The sequence below is a fragment of the Rhopalosiphum padi genome, chromosome 4 (assembly GCF_020882245.1).
Source record: "Rhopalosiphum padi isolate XX-2018 chromosome 4, ASM2088224v1, whole genome shotgun sequence".
Lineage (NCBI taxonomy): Eukaryota > Metazoa > Arthropoda > Insecta > Hemiptera > Aphididae > Rhopalosiphum > Rhopalosiphum padi.
In genome coordinates this window covers 34,131,971-34,147,161 of record NC_083600.1, presented here as the reverse complement: position 1 = coordinate 34,147,161, position 15,191 = coordinate 34,131,971, and the positions used below count along the sequence as shown (strand labels likewise).

General features: G+C 27.5%; 2 protein-coding genes across 14 annotated transcripts in view; one reads left to right on the top strand and one right to left on the bottom strand.

The window, feature by feature from the left end:
- Positions 1-222: 222 nt before the first annotated feature.
- Positions 223-7,966, top strand: LOC132930320 (maltase 2-like). 2 transcript variants are annotated; one of them, XM_060996131.1, is made up of 12 exons: positions 223-342; positions 434-532; positions 1,104-1,283; positions 1,389-1,546; positions 1,795-1,920; positions 1,990-2,231; positions 3,900-4,095; positions 4,546-4,801; positions 4,898-5,093; positions 5,480-5,623; positions 6,518-6,602; positions 7,138-7,966. In XM_060996131.1, the coding sequence occupies exons 1-11, from the start codon at positions 285-287 to the stop codon at positions 6,582-6,584; spliced, it is 1,722 nt and encodes a 573-aa protein (XP_060852114.1). In that variant the 5' UTR covers positions 223-284; the 3' UTR covers positions 6,585-6,602; positions 7,138-7,966. The 2 variants fall into 2 exon arrangements, with proteins under 2 accessions (XP_060852114.1, XP_060852113.1); XM_060996130.1 differs by lacking the exon at positions 7,138-7,966 and having other exon boundaries at positions 6,518-6,933.
- The window catches only part of LOC132930318 (regulating synaptic membrane exocytosis protein 2), a 31,951-nt gene continuing 24,133 nt past the window's right edge, over positions 7,374-15,191 (bottom strand). For 10 of the 12 annotated variants that reach the window (XM_060996127.1, XM_060996117.1, XM_060996118.1 and 7 more), the window contains 4 exons: positions 11,256-11,458; positions 10,937-11,076; positions 10,254-10,394; positions 7,374-7,604 (listed from right to left, as the gene is read on the bottom strand). In XM_060996127.1, the coding sequence (XP_060852110.1) occupies positions 7,602-7,604; positions 10,254-10,394; positions 10,937-11,076; positions 11,256-11,458 (487 nt within the window). In that variant the 3' untranslated portion in view covers positions 7,374-7,601. Of the gene's footprint in view, positions 7,605-10,253; positions 10,395-10,936; positions 11,077-11,255; positions 11,459-14,357; positions 14,494-15,191 lie in introns of all 12 variants that reach the window. The other 2 variants (XM_060996125.1, XM_060996126.1) reach the window with 2 other exon arrangements.

The following is a 15,191-nucleotide window of genomic DNA, read 5'->3' as shown; positions in this document are numbered from 1 at the left end:
TACTTAAAGTGTTAGCCAGTTGTCCAACCCGTCATTATTTTTGCGTTAGATTCTCTATTTGAACAAGAATACATGATTTTGACCGATGTCACGTTGCATGTACGCGCCACTTACCTCTTGTCGTTCCATTTCGTCTATTACAATATGACAGCCCAGTGAATAATTAAATAGGTACCTACCTACCGAATACTTTTTGCGCACTTGTAAGGTCAAGGGCGAAATTATTTAACCATACAAATATCCAAAAATTCACACAGTAGTCGCCAGACGATTGCCCCGACACTATGATGTACCTTTGTTACATTGTGGTTTTAATCACAACCGCGTTTAGTACAAATGCTGGTAAATAATTATTTTATTTAAAATTAAGTATCAATTTTTAATTTTATATATAAAATATTCTGTAAGTACAACTTATACTTGACTTCTCTAGAACCTGCAAAATTGGATTGGTGGCAGACTAGTGTCATTTACCAAGTATACCCAAGATCGTTTAAAGATAGCAATGGTGATGGCGTTGGAGACCTAAAAGGTAATTGTATCAGTGTACAATAATAAGTTAATAAATAGATAATAGTAGCTAATTAACAACAAAAAAAAATGTTAAATAATATTCGTGACATATTATATGCAAACGATTTTTTTTTCAATTGCCATGTCACTCAAGTATTAAAGTTTTTTAATATTCAAATAAAACGTATTGTTATATTAAGCATTTAATTTAAAATATAATAAAACCGATACAAAATATTTTAAAATTCAAAATTAGGTTAAAAAAACAATTATGTAAAAAGTAATGTCTGAAAACAAAATATATAATTATACAAACAATAAGTTAAGTAGTAATACAAAAGATTATAACAATATTCAAAACTATAGGTTAACAAAACCATTTAGCATTAAATAACAACTCTTGTTTTAAATATCAAAGTAACAAGAGTTTAAAAATAGTAAAACATATTATTGTGCTGTACACCAATAATACATTCCATACATTTAAGAATAATTTTTTTTATTTATCTTATTGGCTATTGCACAAAAAAAAATTTAAGTTAAAATGTTGGTAAATGATAATACATATTATATTGTATTTTGTTGTATAGGTATAGAAGAAATGGCTGAACATTTTAATGAAACAGGTATCGGAGCTATATGGTTGTCCCCAATATTCAAATCTCCCTTGGCTGATTTCGGCTATGACATTTCCGATTTTGTAAAAATCGATAGCACTTATGGAACAATGGAAGACTTTTTATCACTTCAGATGAAACTTAAATCGCTCGGTATACATTACGAGTATTTACATGTGAAAAATATAACCATAAATACTAGGTAGTATTTGTGCGATATTATACAATTATGAACCACGTTTGGGCACTTGATTTCAGGCGTTCGTATTCTATTGGATTTTGTGCCCAACCATTCAAGTGACGAACATGAGTGGTTTCAAAAATCAGTCAAAAAAATCGATCCATACACTGAATACTACGTGTGGCTTGACGGAAAATCAGACGAAAATGGAAACAGAGTACCTCCAAATAATTGGGTGAGTCAAATTAACTTAACGATTTATTAATTTAACGTTACATAATACGGCGTTTATTATTGCATTGAATATTTTGGCGTGTAAATGTGTAATGATTGAGGAGGATAGTAAGTTTATATATTATATCGCTACTAAACTCAAGATATTTATAACGAGTCTAACCTTGTCTAATTTAAATTTTTAATTGACCAACATTAAAAACTTTATATTATCTACGTATTATAAATATTATAAATATTTTCTTCAAGCGAAACTATTTTGACGGAAGTGCTTGGGAGTGGTCGTCTGAAAGAGGACAATACTATTTGCATCAGTTCACGGTTAAACAACCAGATTTAAATTACAACTCTCCTGCTCTATTAGAAGAAATGAAGGTACTCATCTCTATTAAATCGTATTATTCATGGGTTTTATTCAGACTTCTAAACATTCGATTTCTTTAGAACGTACTTAGATTTTGGCTAGATGTTGGCGTTGATGGATTCCGCATAGACGCTTTGCCTTTCATAATAGAAGACATTACGTTTGAAGACGAACCACTGATTGATCCAAAAATCAAAGATGATAATTACACATATTTTTTGCTCGACCATACGTTATCTAGGGATCAACCAGATACATATAAAATTGTCGAAGAATTTAGAGCAGTCTGTGACGAATACACTAACCGGGATGGAAACACAAGGTATTAAGACAATAAATATATTACTTATATTATTGGTTTATATTTTTGTAATTTATAATATATATATATAATCTAACAAAAATCTTGGAATTAGCACTGCTCTATATTAGGTTTCGACTTTTTCGAGTATACATTGAGTTGGAAGGTCACTATAATTGATATGTTAAATTTAAATTCAATGATAAATAATTTTATATAAAAACGATTCTGAGTGGAGGCGTTCTCTCAGACTAGTCAAACTATATCACTAAATATATGTATATATTGTAATAAGCAATTAATTTTTCTATTAGTAATATGGTAAGGTTTTATTTTAGACAAAAATAAATTGTATAATATTATTTTATATATCATTACTAACTGTTATTTACTTGTCAGCCAATATCGACGTAACGTAGAACTATCTAATATGGTTAATGCTATAAATACTTACATTTGAATTATTCTAAACATTTATAAATTTCCATCGTGTGTAGAAAAAATGATAATTTAAGAAAAAATGGAATGTTTAAAGTTTCTTATATGAATAAAATTAATAATTAAATAATTAAATAACAAAAATCATATGAGGATAAATTGTTGTTATATAGGTACGTGGAATACCAAAATATTAAGTTTAAACTCTTATAATTATTTACTTCTTTTTACTTTTTACCCTCTAAAGAACCAACTAGATCAAATTTTTTACTAGAAACCACCATAAAAATAAATTAATCAATCATTTGTATTGCTTCAAAAGATAACGACAGACAAAAAATAAAATACCTAGTACCGTCGTATTGGTAATTAGTTTATTATATAACTTTTATAAAAATTATATATTATATCGTTAAAATATCCTGTCATTTATTTTATTTATATTGTAACGTTTCCATTATTACCTTGAAAGTCTAAACAACCCATAATATAGGTAATTATGCACTATACAAATCATAGTATATATCATTTTATCAGATAAATTGTATTTTTAAAGTTTTTTATATTAAATAATTTGCCTAATTCTACTAGTGTTCGTGATTCTGTAATTTAAAAAAATGTAGGTTTATATACACTATACATTAATACAACGGATTGTTATTAATTGCTTCTATTTTAAATAGTTTAGACAAAAACTATAATATGGGAAAATAACATTTCCATGTAAACATATAATTTAGTAAAATAAAGATTCCCTTTTAACAAAAAAAATAATAATAATAATATCGGTTTACATGCATCAATCTAATAAATTAGCGTGTGAATAAAAATTAAAATTAAAATTTAACATATTGAGTAAATCATTAAAAATATCTTAAATAGTTAAACATTCGACTATTCGAGAACATAACACAAAGTTAAAGTTCCTAATAATTAAGTCACAATTAAATCTATCTTCGTAAATTGTGTGTGGCGTTGTATTGATTTTACATAACGAATAAAACAAAAACTCCAAAATAATTATTATTATGTAACCTGCTGACTGCGTATATAGTAAACTGTTTTAATTTGGATCTGATTAATTAACAAATTACATTTTTCTTAATAACGTCTTTTAATAAGACTTTATTTTGACAAAATCACATTTGAATTAAAAAGTGTTTTCTAGAGAAATTAAACTTTGAGCTGATCTACCTCGTTGACATAATATTTTTGTATACAGACGACTAAAAACTTTTTGATATTGTTTAGACTGATGTTAGTCGAAGCGTACGCATCCATAAATTACACGATGATGTACTACAGCCAGCAAACACACAGGGCTCATATGCCATTCAATTTCAACTTTATCACATACTTGAACAAAACGTCGTCGGCCGTCGACATAAAGAATACGATCAATCTGTGGTTGGACAATATGCCTCCGGGTCAATGGGCCAACTGGGTGGTGGGTAACGACCAATAACGATAATTAAATATTTACAATTTAAATTTAAATTTAATGAAGTGGTTGCGAAATTAATTTACACAAAACCCTTCTCCCTATGGACCTCATCGTTTTATTAAAAATCGTTTAAATAACAGTTGTGATTTTAAAAGTCTCAGTGCTGCGAGATACGTATTATACAGACTACTAATGCTCTTCTCCCTGACATCTGTGACGTTACATAATAGTTTGTTTCGTTAATCATCGTTTCGTCAATATATTATAAATAATTTATAATGTATAGATAACAATTTTACAGTCCAGTGTCGTGGTCATTAGATTTTTAACAATAATTGGCCAGCCTTATACTACTTATGACCACTGAGTGTAATGTGTATAGTACCAGCACCGGTAGCACCTGTGGTGCAGAATACACGGAGACCAGATTAATTTTATTTTTTAACCATGTAGATAGGGAACCATGATAACAAACGAGTGGCTACGAGATTCGGTCAGGACATGGTCGACCCGATGAACACGCTGACGACGATGTTACCGGGCACGGCGATCACGTACAATGGAGAGGAAATCGGTATGGCTGACGGCACGATAAGATGGGATCAGACGGTTGACCCATTCGGTAGAAACGGCGGTATGGCCAGGTACGAGGTGAACTCGAGAGACCCGTGCAGGACCCCGTTCCATTGGAACGATTTGCAGAACGCCGGTAAGTACGCGTGTTCGGATCTCGTACGACATTTTTTTCATTGTCCTCGCATACTCGGACGCAACGCGCATTAAACCGGATGAATTGCGTCCAAAGGTTTTTCGACGTCCCAACACACTTGGCTTCCCGTGAACAGCAACCATTGGTACCTGAACTTGGCCTTTCAAAAGGTGTGCTTAAGAAGCCACTATCAGACGTACAAAACGCTGTTGCGACTCCGTTCATCTCCGACGATAGCCCAAGGAAATCTCACCATGCACACGCCATCAGATTGGACTTTGATTTTGACTAGGTATAGTATTTATTGTTGCCGTCGTTTTTGTGTGGACTGGACCATATCGATTATTTAACTTTAAATGTTTCAAACATAGTTTATTTTATTTGTATAGGCGTTTCTGAGATGAATAACCGCGGTAATAACAACGATTATAATAGCTTAATTTGTCTAGATAATAACTAATTAAGTTCTTATATCTGTTTATTTAATTACGTAAGTTTTCAATATAGCGTAAGATACGGATCGTGACAATATTGTTCTGTTTTAATTAGCGATTCGTTAGTTAAAATTTGTATTTATTATGTTCAACAATGTGTCACTGTGGATAATTATTTGTCGTCATGATATTTTAGGAATATTGTTAAAAGTTGTGTCAAGCGTGAATATTTTTATTTTTTCAGACAATTGGAAGGCCACGAGACCTTCTACATTGTTTTAAACGTAGGGACGGAACAAGAAGCAATTATTTTAAATGAACACTTTAAGGACGTACCGCTTTATATGATCGTCCGCGCTTCGAGCATAAATGCATGGCACGCTGAAAAGTAAGTTTATAATACAAATAGAGAATAGGTACAAAAAAAAAAAAACAATTAAATCAACGAATATTTGCAAAAACTTAATTTTATATCACCGTTTTTAAAAACTGGAGTCTTTCTTCAACTTAGTTAAAATTAATATTTACAATATTATATGTATTTTAACAGTACATGTTAAACAATTATCGGAGGAAAAAACTGGGAATGGTTTTGCTGTATAGTATGTATCGAGTGTACCTCGTCATTTAATATAGGATACTACTCGTACAATTGGTAATGGTTCTGTTTTATTTCAATGAAAAATAACAATACACTGTGATAAACGATTTTAAGTGGAGACGGGTCTATCAGCCAATATCGCTAAGGATATTTTATTATATATTTATATCACCTACAAAGCCGTTCTGTTGGGGGGGGGGGAGCAACAGGCACTGTACTCCGGGCACAAATTTTAAGGGGCGCCAAAAAGTTAGATTAGACATCTCAGTTAATGGAGGAGGGTGAATATTTTTAATTTTGCTCCGGGCGCCAAATCATAACGGCATGACTGATTACCTAGGTTCTATTAGTAATTTATTTGTATATAGTGACAATCACAATATTATTTCTTACACTATTATATTAACTTCTATTAACTTAAGACAATACCGACGTACATTAAAACGATGTATACACGTGGTATATGGTATATTAAGTATAAAAAGCTTAAAATTAATTTAAATATTTTTAAAATAACAAAATATGTATTTATATATTTACTGCTATATCATTTAGATAGTAGTTATATGAAGATAATAAGTGACTATGACAATAACCTATAGTAAACCTTGTTGAGTATTTAAAAACGACATCGCTATTGCGAACAATAATATATTTAAATAATTTATATTTTTGTTTTAGTGATTACATTGATACAACAAGACCACTAGCAATGCGACCCAAATCATCACTAGTATTATCATATTGATAAAATGTTCAACCCAAAGTATGCAAACTCACACATTTTATTATGATATTATTAAACTACAAATGTTGTTTAAGATTACACTTAAAGATTAAATATTATTACCTCTTAATAGAATTGTTTCTATTTTTCAATTATTATCACAAACAATTTTATAATCCCGAACTTTGTGTTAAATATAAGTCCAATAAAACATAAAAGATTGTATTCAATTTAATTAATTATTTTAAAATTATTAAAAACGTATTATTGACGTATTATTTCATATTGATAAAAACTTTAATAATTTGAATTACTTAATGTATTATTTCTAAGAAAAAAAAATATATATTACAGTTGAACAAAAACAAAATTTTTTAACTTTGTAACATATATGTATAGGGGCCAGCTAGGACATACCTCGATATATTTAGTAATAGCGCATTTTTACGAGAGGGTGTTTTTTCTTTTTGGTAATATATAGCTCCATAGTTCATACGGCCATACGTAAATACGACAATAGTTTATATCTCATACGCTTTCTTTAAATTTAATAATTATAAATTATTTTATATAGATTAATATAACCTTCGTTGCTGAACGGAAAAGTCAAATATATTCCACTTGGATAAGATTCATGTATACAGGACACAAAGGACTAAATTAATATAATGTTTTAATAAATAATGCACTGTTTATTTTAAGGTTTTTCCATTAATTATCAATTAAACAGTTAAAAACAGGTTTTTTTCATTATAACTATATAGGAATGTATAGACATAATAAGAAAGTTTAATGTTACAAAACACATAATTCCATAATAAATAATTTATTTACAAGTAATATTGTTTTCGCTTTTATTTACAAATAATTTTTTTAGAATATTGAGAATATAAATTAGAGTTGCGTTAAAAAATACTCCAATGCATAACTGTGACTTGACATTAAACAATGAATACTTTTAAGTGGAATTAAAAACAAAAAAATGTTGTCTGCATGCAACCATCAAAGAAGAAACCCAATAGAATGAAGCAACAAAACTCACTGAAACATAAATTAAACACAAACGAAGAAAAAACATTAAGACAGGTAACAAAAAAAAGAAACAAAAATGCAATTAAAATATTTGTATACACAAAACATTCTTCAATAACACCATAGACGCAATTTGGGGGATGCTTCGAAGTACTTTGCACCCCTAGACGTAAACAACAGCCATTAATACATTCTCAATTTGCTTAACTTGAACTGTTTTGTTTTGTTTTTTAACACTATCAAATGGATTAAATCGTGTTATTATTTTATATTCTACATATTTTTTTTACCTTCAGCTGTTATATTCTAACAACTATTAATTGTTATTTTTAATCTCAATCTATTGCCTGTATTAAAACTTATTGATATTATGTTGTTGTTTTTTAATGTTGCAACTAGTACTTCTGTCAAAGTCAATATTGCGAAGTAAGGATATAAAATAAGTAAATATGTTTACAAAAGAGTCAATTTTTATAAATAAATCGGCTAATTTAAAAATAAAAACCCAAATTGCTCCTATGTCGATTAATTTGATTAAGTAGGTAATGTAATATTTATCGGTTATTTTATATTATTTTACCAACTATCACTATCAGTTTTTTCGAGGATTATAAATCTGTTGGTTAAAAATTATAGTAAATTTATAATTTTTAAAGATTATAACTTGAGTATAATAATTATTTAAAATGTGTATCATGCAACAAATGGATGAGTAGTTTTCGTCAAAATATAATAGTTATATAATATTAAACAACTCAAGTAATAAGCACTTATAGTAAATTGGCGAGCAAAATTATAAAAAGATATAATAATATTATAGATGATTAAAAAAAAAAAAACTTATTGTATATTTTAAAAGTTTCAATAATCTAAGGTTTTCATAAAATGTATTATACTTTTGGAAAATAACAAAATATTTAGAGAGTTTTTATTATATTATAAAGATGTTAAATAATGAAAATCGATCGAAATCACCCATCGTTATAAACTAGGTTATTATAATAATATTAATTATGTTTTAAATCAGTGGTGTAATTTTTATTTTTAGATTAACAGAGTATTAAGAAGTGTACAAGCTCAACATGTGAATTATTTCTGTTTATAGTTTATAGACTTATAGTTAAAATACCAATTGTTTTAGGTGTAGTTTTTTCTTGTTAAAGTTGAGATTAATTACATTTTGAAAAATATTCTGAATTAAATTGTTTTTTCCGATTAATAACAAAAATATTAAGCTAAAGATAATTATTTTAAATTATTTCATAAATAATTCTTATTAAATCAAAACTTTTATAAGTTTATTTTATTTAGAATAAAATAGTAAAAATGTCTTTGTGGCAAATTGAACGAAGATTTTACAAACATTTTACTTTGGCAGTTTTTTGTAGTTTTCTCGAATTTCTTTGCGGTTTTGACAATCACAAATCGATAAACGAGTTAAATTTTTATAATATAAAATAACAATTTGACATTTTAAAAGCTCGAATAAGTTTACTTATTAATTAAAAAAAAAACTTGTCATTATAAACAGTTACTAACTATTTTTTACGCTGTGAAACTAAATTGAAAATTTCGATAGCTGTTTAATTACAGTAGTTAATTATAATAGCCAATACACGAGTTTTACTAATCACTAAATTTAAAATTTTGTATATTTTATAATTTATTATTTTTTATTATGTACACTCACACCAAACATCACCCACAGATAATGTAATTGTGTTATTATAACGTAAAACTAATTCAAGCGTTATATATTAGGTAAATTATATATGTATGATTTCAAAGCTAGAATATTATTTAGTTATTAGATAAATAGTGCAATTTTTGCAATTCAAAAAAAAAAAAAAAAATCAGCATTATAAATGAGCAGTTAATAACGAACAAAATTATAGGTATATGTATGTATTGAAACCAGTCCGAATTTGGTACCCTGTGAAGCGGAATATCAAAAAAATTAAAATTTATTATAGGCTCATTTCGACGTAATAATACCATTTAAATTTAAAAGCAATCAAAAAAATTCAAAGTTTTTGAAAAGAAGAAAAATATATGAGATATATTTATGTACCATTTGAATTTTAAACAGATCGCAACAATAAATATAAAATACGTGCCATTAAAATGGTAAATTAAATACCATGCACGCAACACATATCACCCATAAGGACTTCATAAGCTTGTCCTAAATGTAGTTCCCTCAAAAACTACCGCTTTATATTAAACATAAAACATTACTATTATAATATAATGATTAATTAATATAGTAGCGTACGCATGCAAAACATCACTATGACATAACAATATGATCGACGGACACGATGTCTCGTGGATATCGATTTTTTTTAAAAAAACATTTCCTACTGAACTTATAGAGAAAAAACTTATAAATAAATATATATCTATTATATAATACTAAGTATGTGAATATCTATTATAATATTCACGTCCTATGGACTTCTATATATTTATATTGCGTGTAATTAATAATTGTTTTTATACAACACTAAAAATACCGACTACAGTTTTTTTTTTTAAATAATTACTTAAAAACATATTACATGACTACGGTGGTTCAAGGGGCTAATAAATTTATATTATGGTCTACCATGGATACAATGACGGAAACGAATTCCGAAATCTTTCATTAACACTAACCAACGACGACGATCCGAACAGCCTGTACCATTCCGTCAATGACGATCCGGGACTCGTAGTGATGCTATCCATATAAATTACGGCCACTCCCATAAATACTTTTCTTCCTTTTTCGCGTCCGTAATCACCCCACACCGACACCTGTGAAATAATAAAATATAATTTTTATGTTGGTTCATATAAATGTATAAATGTATAATAGCTAAACAAAAATGTGCCGTTCTAATATAATTAATAAGTGAGATATTTTTAAGTTACCAATAGAGACAACCACCGATGGTACTTTTACTAAGTTCCGCTCAGATAAAAAACAGGAACTTGTAAACTCTTAAAACGATTTTCAGTTTGTAAAAATTCGATCTCTTTCTAATGTGGTATGTTTTAAATCAACTTAAAACTATTATTTATTTTGATACAAAATACATTAATATAAATAACAAAGATTAACGATTTTTATTAAAAGGAATGAAATTTAACAAAAAAGTAAAAACCAAAAAAAAAATAAGAATTATTTTGTTTTATAGATACATTTTTATATAAATAGATCAACTATCAATAATTCACTGTTTGATAAAAATTTTAAGCACGACATAGCTATTGAAACAGTGACATAGTTTAGAAATTGCTTAAGCAATATCCAATGAAACTTTAAGTAATAGAAGTAAAAAAAAAAACAAGCGTACCTGGATTAAACAACCTGCAGGGGAACTTTTAAATTTGAGCATTTCCATGTACTTAGGTTGCAAGCTCTCTTTAATTGTTTTTGTACGATGTTTTTCCACACATTTTTTGCCTTTCACGAGGTATACTTTAACATATGTATCTGTTAAAATATATTATTTTTTTTTAATGTAATACATAATATAAAAATATCTACATTAAAAATAACTGAAAAGTATTCAAATAAATTGGCATTTAAATTAAATCAGTACTTTCTTTAAAATTCATTATTAATTAATTTCTAGTCTAAAAGAAAACATTATATAATTTATATTTTTATACCTGGAAGCTTTGTTTTCGTTTCTTTAACATTAATTAGATCCTTGGCTTCAAAAACAGTGACTTCCATAAAGTTAACGAAAAAATTGAATCCGATTTTAACGTCACCTCGATATGGAGTCCCCAATATTTGTCGACTAACTTTTTGTCCTGGTCCAAGTTTACCAATAAACGTAGTCACTTCGCCCTCGGTGGACTGGCCGGCGCTAAAATGACGAATGAAAAAAAGTTAAATTTTACAAAAGAATTAATTATTATATACGATATCGATCTAAACAAAGGTCTACCTTAGAAAAAAAAATACTAAATAATATTCACGACCGTTTGAAGAAAGATAGATTATTGGCATAGATCGCCATAGTGCTTGAAGAAATTGATAGTCACGTGAAGACCAAACATGAGAATAGTATATATTATACAATAATTGTAATAACAAGTAATTACCATTAAAGCATTTTGTATCCTAAAATATATCTTACCTTACTTATTCTTGGATTTTAAATATTCAAAAACCTATACATCAAGGCCGTAACTGGAAATTAATTTCGGGGAGGGGGGAGTTAAGCTAAAAAAATTGTGTTTTGATTAAAACAGAGATTGAAATATTTATTTTACTACCACATAATTATAACACGAAAAAATTTCGGGGGGGATTCACTCCCCCCCACCAGATACGGCCTTGCGATACATTGTATGCAATAAGGAGTTGTAAAATTACTAAAATGTATTAAATTTGAATTTACAACTTTAAATATAATTTCATTGAAGTCTTAATCCATCTACATTCAAGAAACTAATACATATGGTCGACTCAACATTTCTTTTCTCTAGATAGTATGAAACATTTATTGTTTTGGGGGTAAATAAAATCAATAAAATCTAATACATTCTCCTGCATACTATGCATCGTTAAAAATCTATTATGTATATATTTTTTTTTTTTTTTGTAGCCACATATAAAATTATGTTTTGGATTTAAAATGTGTCATAAAATTAATCAGATCAGATCCATATTTACATGTGAAATATCTCTAAAGATATGCTTGAAACATCAGTTTTTAGTGATAGGGTGACGCTTTGGGAAACTGTACATTGTGAAATATGTATAGCTTATAATTGTTATCCATACATATTATCACTTGAAACATGTTTCATTTATATGATTAGCGTTAAATATATTTTTCTATATAATATTAAATTATGTTGCTAAAAGTAATTAGAAAAATATTTATTTACAAATTCATGCACGTGCAAATGTAAACTTTCTATGAAAATCAATAACTAACAATGCAAAGCTTTAAATAATGGTAACGCGTGCTGCTAATGATGAAACATTGATTCCTACGAATGTACTACTTACCATATTTTATTGAACTGTTTATTTACATGGTTGAAAAGAAACGTTCAAATTGGAAATCATTTTCCAAATTTAAATCTTTTTAACACAAATTTAGAATCAAATGTTGTACACATTAAGATAATATAACAATAGTCAGTTAATATAACATAAAAGTCCACTTTATGTCTCATTAAAATGTATTATATCAAGTACTTTGAAGACATTTAAAAAAAAAAACACAAACCGTAACATTATTTTATTTACACAAGAACACAAATAAGTTTTTTTGATATATTATATAAATCATTATACAAACAGTTAAATTAGTATGTAATCTGCATACCAATTTTTAAATAATAATTAGTATTAGAGTATAAAATGTATTAATAAAAATGTGCATTTAATTAAACACTTAAGTTTTCCAACTATGGCGTTTGAAATATAAGTAGGATTTGTTTTAAATTTATAAACATCGAAATACATCAGTTTATCAATCATACTAATAAAAGTAAGCTAAGTGTTTAATAAGAAACTTATGCAAATAAATACGTACCTATGCTTATTTCTCTGATTGGAAAAGTATTATATGGTATTAATGTATTATTGATTATTAATAGTGTAAATACAAATATGTTATACTTGTTCATAAATAATATAATTTAGACACGTTTGTATTATAGTTTTGGACATAATATCGTATAACATATTATTTTCATAAAATGATTACTCTAACCAGTCTTCTAACCTACTTGATGAAATATCAAATGATGTATATTATGCATTATATAAACTATATTATTCAATAAATACATTTAATAAGAACCTACAAATTATTGTTCAATACTTTGTAAATTACGCATGTATTCTAATTTCTTATAATATAAGTATTGAAGAGTTTTCTTCAAACAAGTATATTAAACTAAACAAAAATATATTGATTATGTGTTGTACAAGTATTAATGTAACACATGAGCACATTAATTAATCATAAACAACGAAGAAATCAAAGCATTTATTTTAAGCTTGGTAACTATTATGAATTTAAGTGAAAATATTGGTGCAATAATTTAAAATCTACTCAATTTGAAATATATTATAACATAAATGATTACTAATTTGTTTTTGTACTCAAATGTCTTGAATAAATAAATATAAACCCAATAATAAAATAAATATTTTCTTAACTAAAATAATTTACTGTTAAGTACCCAATGAAATTTCAACAAAAAATTATACCATATTTAAATGCAAGTTCTCGTAAGTAAGTATAATGAAATAGAATATCATATAAAATAATACAATTTTGAATGTTACTATATTATTTGCAAGAAAATAACTGTCCTATAATCCAAATGGCAACACAGAACTTAATTTTAATATTTAACGCCAAGTGGTATTATATAATATATTATCTCATAATATGTCCGCATCATGTAACATACTTATGTTTGTTTATTATATTTTTGCACTTGAGCCTTTTAAGCGTTAATTCAATAAAATTTAAATTAAATAAATAAAATATTATTCGAAAATCCAAAATAATTTATTTAAATTTAAACAATAGGTACAGTGAAAGATTTATTGTTATTATAAATTTTTTTTGTTTTTTCTATTATTTTATATACGACCCGTTTTAGTATTAATTGCGTACATAAAGTATTAACGTGCATTAAGAGAAGAATTTTAAGCTAAAAATAAACACACAGGCCAAAATAGAGATAAATTGATGTATTTGGATGATTTGGGAGAGAATCAGGATTACTTACGAGCTTGGACAATCACTAGAAAGACTGGTGAGGCTTGCTTGTCTGCCCGGGGCCACCTCTTGGGACCGCTTAAAATTGGGTTGGGCGCCACCGCCTCCTCCACCTGAACCGCGTTTCCCTTTCGAGCTCCTTCCTTCTATCCAACAATCAATCAAATAAAACAATATCCGAAACAATTAAATTGAGATTGGAGTTTTCTAGTAATTAGGATATATCACAATGATCTGCTAGGTATAGGATTCAGGTGATACCGGCACAAATTTTTTCCATTTATTTTTATACACACCATTTATACAGTTTAAAATAAAATTTGTACGTGTGGAAAAACCATACTTCATTATGTACCGTAATAAAGCATTCTACAACTATGCACGAACTCCTAAAGTATTGATATATGACTAAGTGATAATACGAAAGATCATCTAACCGGAATACGACTATTGGTTGTCTACAATGACTGAAAATGTTCCAATACCAATAGACGTAGCCGGGGTGTTTGTAATTCGCAATATTTACAAGCGTCTGTTTATTATTTTCCATGAAAATAACTGTATTGAATATTTCTAGCGACGATGTTATCTTTTCATAAATATGTTCAGAGTTTGCACAAACATTCTACAACAAAAATTATATGTACACGAGTGATGATCCAATCCCCATGCAAAGGCAAACTTCTTTTTTTTTTGAAAATCATCAAACCAAAACGACAATATACACAGGCTTCTTTGACTTTTACCATGTTTGGTCTTCATCCAGGATACCATCAATATCTCCGTGGTTTTATAGTTATAATTGTTTTCTAATTTTTTTTTTTTTTCATAAAAATTACAAATA

Excerpts from the sequence above, each read along its gene's own strand:
- LOC132930320 (XM_060996131.1), top strand. The coding sequence starts at position 285 with ATGATGTACCTTTGTTACATTGTGGTTTTAATCACAACCGCGTTTAGT. Across the intron at positions 2,232-3,899 it reads AACCGGGATGGAAACACAAG|ACTGATGTTAGTCGAAGCGT; the intron begins GTATTAAGACAA and ends GATATTGTTTAG. Across the intron at positions 4,802-4,897 it reads GAACGATTTGCAGAACGCCG|GTTTTTCGACGTCCCAACAC; the intron begins GTAAGTACGCGT and ends TTGCGTCCAAAG.